The sequence below is a fragment of the Grammomys surdaster genome, unplaced genomic scaffold (genome assembly GCF_004785775.1).
Source record: "Grammomys surdaster isolate TR1022 unplaced genomic scaffold, NIH_TR_1.0 344, whole genome shotgun sequence".
NCBI lineage: Eukaryota > Metazoa > Chordata > Mammalia > Rodentia > Muridae > Grammomys > Grammomys surdaster.
Window position 1 is genome coordinate 1,119,659 of NW_021604763.1, and position 7,035 is coordinate 1,126,693.

The 7,035-nt window shown below is 46.3% G+C and overlaps 1 protein-coding gene across 1 annotated transcript; it reads right to left on the reverse strand.

Moving 5' to 3' along the window:
- Positions 1 to 5,313: 5,313 nt before the first annotated feature.
- On the reverse strand, positions 5,314 to 6,430 carry Ccl21 (C-C motif chemokine ligand 21). The gene is made up of 4 exons (XM_028779069.1): positions 6,288 to 6,430; positions 6,079 to 6,199; positions 5,803 to 5,985; positions 5,314 to 5,719 (listed from the first exon to the last, which is right to left on the reverse strand). The coding sequence occupies exons 1-4, from the start codon at positions 6,352 to 6,354 to the stop codon at positions 5,689 to 5,691; spliced, it is 402 nt and encodes a 133-aa protein (XP_028634902.1). The 5' UTR covers positions 6,355 to 6,430; the 3' UTR covers positions 5,314 to 5,688.
- Positions 6,431 to 7,035: the final 605 nt, after the last annotated feature.

The window sequence follows — 7,035 nt, forward strand, 5'->3', positions numbered from 1 at the left end:
CTCTTTTGTTTTTATTTGGTTTTTGAGACAGGGTTTCTCTATGTAGCCCTGGCTGTCCCGGAACTCACTCTGTAGACCAGGCTGGCCTCGAACTCAGAAATCCTCCTGCCTCTGCCTCCCAAGTGCTGGGATTAAAGGTGTGTGCCACCATCGCCTGGCTGCTTAGTCTCTTAATATTGAATTGATTTATGTTATTACCCTATTATCACAACCAATATATCTAAAGCAAAATTAACAGTATCAACAGAGTTCTGGGGCGTTTCAGTTTGCCACTAGATCCTAGTACCCATGTGACAAAGTTAGGCACCTCATGTTAACCTTTAAGGGAGCTTTAAGGGAGAGGGACACAGGAAATTGTTCTGTGTGACTTCTAGCCTGGCCAAGAAAACATGAGCGCTAGGTTCAGGGAGAAACCTTACCTCAGAGAAATAGGTGGAGACTGATTAAAAACCCAAACCAAAAAAGGACACTTGATGTCCGGTTTCTACCCTCACTGTGTGTGTTGAGGCTCATGCACCTGCACCTGCACACGTGCATGTACACACACACACACACACACACACACACACACACACACAAATAAAAAATACAAAAAGCATTAGATGTTTTCTTAAGCTAAGTACGGTGACTCATACCTATAATCCTAACACTCAGAAGACTGTAACAGTGTGTGGTAGTGAGCTCAAGGCAAGCTTAGGCTTCATGGTGAGTTTACGCCTGGCCTGGGCTACATAGGAAAACTCATCTAAAACTAACAGCAACAAACGGGCCAGTGGGAAAGGTTTCATTAAGGAAAGGTTTTTACTGTCAAACTTGATGACCTGGGTTTGGCACCTGCAACACATGTGCCAGAGAGAGAACTTTCTTGCAAGTTGTCTTCTGTTCTTCACATGCCTGTCATGCCATCCGTACCCAAGTGCATGTGTGCACGTGCGTGTGTATACACACACACATTAAATAAATAAATATAAACAAATAAATCAATAAAGTGCTTTAGCATTTCAGAGCTAAAATGAAAACACAAGATTCCAGAGATTAAAATGTTCTCATGGTTAGAGGACAATTCTGTAAATTTTAGAGAAAATTTTGTGATCTTTTTCCCCTTTTACATTTTCTGTTCCCATTGGCATAGTGTTCAGTAAAGTAAGTACTGTTGTTATATACAGGAAGAAGCCATGAGAAACCCTTCAGATTTATAATTTCCTTTCATGGTTTGTGAATACATCTTTGCTGAAGTGTTTCCTTTTCTAACCAGCAGTTTAGTGTTGCCTGTAAAAATAGCTTTTATTCTCCTGGTAGTAACTGTCCTTTATGAGGCTTACTGCCTCCCTCTGCTAACCTAGGCCTAGTCCTGGCAGCGTCTAACCTCCGTACAATCTAATCTAGGCCTAAAGGGTTTTCAGCCTCTGAGACTTACTGCTGAATAAGCTCAACCTTTCCTAGTTCTTTCTGAACTCTGACTGGCTGATTCAGTGCAGCTGTTCTGGCTCAAACTCCTCTCCAAGCTGGCTGATTCAATCTGCCTTCTCTCCCAGCCTCTCCTGAATTGCTCTGCTTGGCCTCAAACTAATTCTAGCAATCTGTTCTAATCTTCTGGCTCTTTCTCATCTCCGGCTCATTCTATCTTCACCTGTGTCTAGCCTGTTCTCTCTCTGCACAGTTGTCCCAGTAAACTTGTCCTCTTCTCCCTCTCTGGGCTGCTCTACTCTCCCTCTCAACTGTCCTGATCTCCACAAACTCAGTTGTATTCCTGTACTGTACTCTTTCTGTCTCTCCCTTAAGTAGCTTCCTTTCCTCTCTCTTTTGGTGAGAGTTGGGTATATCCTATTCTGTCAAATCTTTCTCTGATTTGTCACTTTGTCTGCCACTCAATTTTTTTTTTTTTTTGAGACAGGGTTGTAGTCCTGGCTGTCCTGGAACTCACTCTGTAGACCAGGCTGGCCTTGAACTCAGAAATCCGCCTGCCTCTGCCTCCCAAGTGCTGGGATTAAAGGCGTGCGCCACCACTGTCTGGCAGTCTGCAACTTAATTACAAATCAATTTCAACCATGGGTGCTTCCTTCTAAAGACTAACTTTACCTTCATGTTTGGGGTTAAAGGTGTGTACTAAGGATGTGTCTGTATTCCAGAGGGATTAAAAGTGTGTACTAAGGGTGTGTCTGTATTCCAGCCAGAAGGATTAAAGCTAAGGGCTGAGTCACACAACTAGAAACAGGTTCAAGTATCTTGTAACACTCATCTGTAAAAGAAGATATGTTTCAGCTGGGTGGTGGCGGCACACGTCTTTAATCCCAGCACTTGGGAGGCAGAGGCAGGTAGGTTTCTGAGTTCAAGAGTTCGAGGCTAGCCTGGTCTACAGAGTGAGTTCCAGGACAGCCAGGGCTACACAGAGAAACCCTGTCTTGAAAAAACCAAAAAAAAAAAAAAAGAGAGAAGATATATTTTTAATGTATGCATTTGTGTGCGTGCATGCATGCGTGTGTGTGTGTGTGTATCTATGTGACTGTGTGAGTTATGTCCCACATGTGTAGGTGACACATGGAGGCTAAAAGAGCACTATAAGAAGCTCACAACTGCCTGTAAATTCAGCTCATGGGTAATGTCCTTTTTTGGCCTCCTTGGGCACTGTATGTGTGTACACAAAGGCAAACACACTAAATTGAAAACAAACTTAAAACTTTTTTTTTTTTGATGACTATGTACACTGTAGCTGTCTTCAGACACACCAGAAGAGGGCATTGGATCCCATTACGGATGGCTGTGAGCCACCATGTGGTTGCTGGGAATTGAACTCAGGACCACTAGAAGAGCAGTCAGTGTTCTTAACTGCTGAGTCATTTATCCAGCCCCAAATTAAAATCTTAAGTAAAAGAAAAACAAAAAGCCAGAAGTAGGGTAGAAGAGTATTGTGATAGAGCACTTGGCCAGCATGTCTGAGGTCCTAGTTCAGTCCCTCAAACAGCTTTAAAAGATGTAAAGAGAAAGGAAAACTGAGTGACAGAGGATGGGAAACAAGTATGCACAGGTCGCTCCTTGTTTCTCAGTGAACGGATGTCTGCACAATCCTAGTAATGTAAACAGAGTGTGGTGTGACACAGGGGTTGTGGCATTCCACGCAGATAGCGGTCTCGGCAGAGAATTGGTGAGAGAGTTAAATCTTCACTTTTTATAGCAAGAAGTCTATTGGTGACACTCGGCATGTGTCAACCAATAGTTACAAGGACTTGGACAAGTGAAGCAGACTCCCAGAAGAAATGTCTGAAGAGTTTAAAGTTGTTGGGGAAGTGACACTGTTTAGAACAAGACTCTACTACTTTCTTGTAAGGAAAAAAAAAAACATTAAAATTCTTTTTAAAGCCATGAGTATGTTTGTGTGGTTAAAGAAATATCTTATGAGAGTAAGAGAGAACTGGCCAAAATTGTTAAAGAAATAGACACATGGCCCCTTGTTCCCTGAAGAAAAAAAGAATAAAAGGAAGGATTTCATGTTGGTTGATAGCGGGGCTGAGGCGGGCACCAGTCACATGGCTACGGTGAGTCATTTGGTGAGCATCTCCTCTTTCCTCCTCATCTTTTTCTTTGGTATTGGATATTAAGTCCAGGGTTTCTCTCATTCTAAACATGCGTTCTACAACTCAGCTAAATCCCCAGCCATGTGTTTTCCTTAAAAGAATTCTTTTAAAAAGTTGGGCAGTGTTTCCTAGGCTAGCCTTGAACTTAGCTTGCAACCAGGCAGGCTGTTACTGTGTCATCATCCCAAGTAGCTGGGATTCAGTCCTGGACCAACAGGCCTGGCTAGGTTTTGCTTCTGTCTGATTTTCATCTCGCTTTAGAGCAGACCTGAGTTTGGGCAGGGCTGGGAATAAAGGGCTCTAGATATGAAAGGCCCCTTTGCCTTTTGTAAATGTCTGACTCTAAAGTAAACCTGGGAAAGAGGGAGCAACCTGGAGGTTCAGGAGTGAGGGGCTTCTCCAGACTGTGGAGGTGACTGTCCTGCAGGTCCAGTCACTGTGGACACTGGGCTCTGATTCCTGGCAGCCAGGGAAGTGACAGGCAGATGGCTTCAGGGGTGTGGGGAGGCACTCAGGTCAAAGTTCAATGGCTCTAGTGTCAGAATTCCTACATCTCAAATTTGGCAAATATCTGAAGAGGCTTAACTTGTGGGGACCACAGGGGTCAGAGTTTTCCTTGGCTGTGTCCCAAGATGGCATGGCTGTGGGGTTGATGGGGGGTGAAAGTAGGAGGTCTCACCTGGGGCTCAGTGTTCTAGGAACTCTACACAGCCTCTGACAGAGGGATTCTCTTATGAGTGAGAATTTGGTGTCAAGTTTTTTGCTAGCATCCAAGAATAGGGGCTTGGAGTAGGAATCACACTAATTAAAGAGACATTTTATAATGTACTTTATAATGTATGGCATTTTATAATATGCTGTGCACATCTGAGTTTGTAGGCTAAGATCACCTATGATTGCACCAAGACAAGTAGGGTCCCTTGTCTTCAGCAGCCCCAGGAGGAGTGAGGGGTATATGCAGATGCTTTGATGATTTTGTAAGTGATAAATGCTTCGTCCAACTTGGGCTCTGTGGAAACCATGTGCTGCATCCATTGCTAGCTCCCTAGGCCCCCATCTTTCTTTTCCATCCTCCAGGACCTGCCTCCCACTTTCCTACATTGCCATGGCTCACCAGTGGTTTTCTTTACCCCTGCCTGGGGATAAGTGTGTCTCCTCTTTAAGAAGAGGTAGAGGGAAGCCTGGCTGGAATCCTCTTGAAGGGAAGATGGATTTATGTCTGAATCTTGAGCTTTCAAGGACCTCTCCCAGAAGACTTGGTCCTTGGCTTCAAGAAACTAGAGGAGAGGGTTGAGGAGATGACTCAGGGGATAAGAACCCTTGCTGTAAAATCAAAAGGACCTGGGTTCAAATCCCCAAACACCCTGGCTCCTAAGGTTACAGGGTAGAGACAGTTGGATCCTTGCAGCTTGCTGGCTCCCCAGTTTATCTATATGTGAACCTCAGCTTCAAATGAGGAAATGTCTTTAAAAAAACAAAGTTGAGAGCCATAGAGGAAGGCTCCTGATGTCCTCCTCTGGCCTCTTTATGTTTCCCCACAAATGTGAATATAACACAATACACACACACACATGCACACATGCACACACACATGCACACATACATGCATACATGCACACACACATGCACACACAGAGACACACATGCACACATTCATGCATACATGCACACACACATGCATACATGCACACACACATGCACACACAGAGACACACACACACCAGGAACTGAGGAATTCAGGTCGAGGCTGGAACAGCTTTTTATTCAGTTAGATATAAGTCATAGGTGCATGGAAAAGGGGACCATGGGGAGCAAGTTCAGGTCTTGGGACCTGTGTGACCTCCTAGAAGGGACAGTCCTGCTGTCTCCTCCTTCATTCCCTGGGAGACACTCCTTCTTCTGACCCTCGAGGTCTTTCCCAGGGAAGGCAACTCTGCCATATAAGAAAGGGATGGCCATGCAGATGTGATGGCTGAAGCAGGACAAGGGTGTGACAAGGCCAGCATGAGGTGGCTGCTCGGGGCCCCTGAGTCTTTCTGTTTTCTAGCTCCCTCTTTGCTGTGAGTTGGACCGCGAAGTTCGTGGAGGATATGCTGGACTCCAGGCGGGTCACCAGCTACCCTCTTGGAGTCTGTGTCTGTTCAGTCCTGGGAGAGCAGAAGGGAAGTGTGAGAGGCAGGTGCAGGGAGGCTCCTCTTTGCTTCCCTTCCCATCCCTTCAGCAGCCTCACCCCCTGCAGCCTTTGGAGCCCTTTCCTTTCTTTCCAGACTTAGAGGCTCCTCGGTTCTTCCTGCAGCCCTGGCTTTGCTTCCCTGGGGTCTGAGGCTGGTCCAGACGTCGCATCAACTTCTGCACCCAGCCTTCCGCAGGGTTTGCGCATAGCTCAGGCTGAGAGAGCTTCTTGGGTGAGAACCTGAGGGTTGGAAGGCAGCAAGTTTTCTTAGTCTGGCCCATCACATCTTCCCAACTAACCACCATCCTGTACCCACCCTTTCAGCACACTTACAATATTGCAGGGATGGGGCATCCTAAGCTTGGTTCCTGCTTCCTGTAGCCTCGGACAATACTGTAGGGAATCTTCTTCTGGCTGTACTTAAGGCAGCAATCCTGACCCCCTCCGTCACTGCCTGCAAGGTAGGTGCACAGACCCAGCGGCGGCTTATAAGGTGTCTCTATGGTCCCCTTCCCCAGCTAAAGCCTCTCCCTCCTTGGTACCTTGGGTCCAGGGGATGCAGAGAGCCAGGACCAGGCTAAGGAGGCTCAGAGCCAGCATCTGAGCCATGGTTGTGGTTGAGTTGAGGATGAGACCAGAGCTGTAGGTGAGTTGGACAGCTGCAAGTTGGGGTCTGTGTGTGGGCTGCGACTGGCTTGCTGCCTATTTATGCAGTCTGAGACTTTCGCTTCCCTCGCTCCCCCTCCTTTTCCTGAGCTGGATCAGATGGCATTACTGTGAGCTTCTCTTAGCTTACAGTCAGCTCCTAGCTGTTGTCTCCTCATCTCCCCCGGTCCTTCCAGCCACTGTCTCCGAAGCATGGGGCCTCCTCACTGCCCTTCAGGCCCCACACATCTCCTTTCCTCTCAGCAATAATTACCCAGCTAATGATTAGGAGTTCTTTATCTCTCCCTGACAACAGGCCCTAATTTAGACACATGATGTGCAAATGCGTCCTCCCATTCTATGGATCTCCTGATAGTGGTGCACAAAATGTAAAAGTTCTGTGAGGTCCAACTTCCCTCTTCTTCCCCTATTAGCTGCGATGTCGTTACCACAACACCATGTTTAAAAGACCATTGCCAGGTCCAAGCCCGTGAAAGGTTCTTCTGCTTAAAAATAAAATGTGTATTTCTGTGTGGCTGGGGTGAAAGTGGTAAGTGAGGGTGCAGGGAACTGAACTCAGGTCCTCTGCAAGAGCAGCACCTTGAATGCTGAACCATCTATCCTCCCCTCCCTTATGTTTTATTT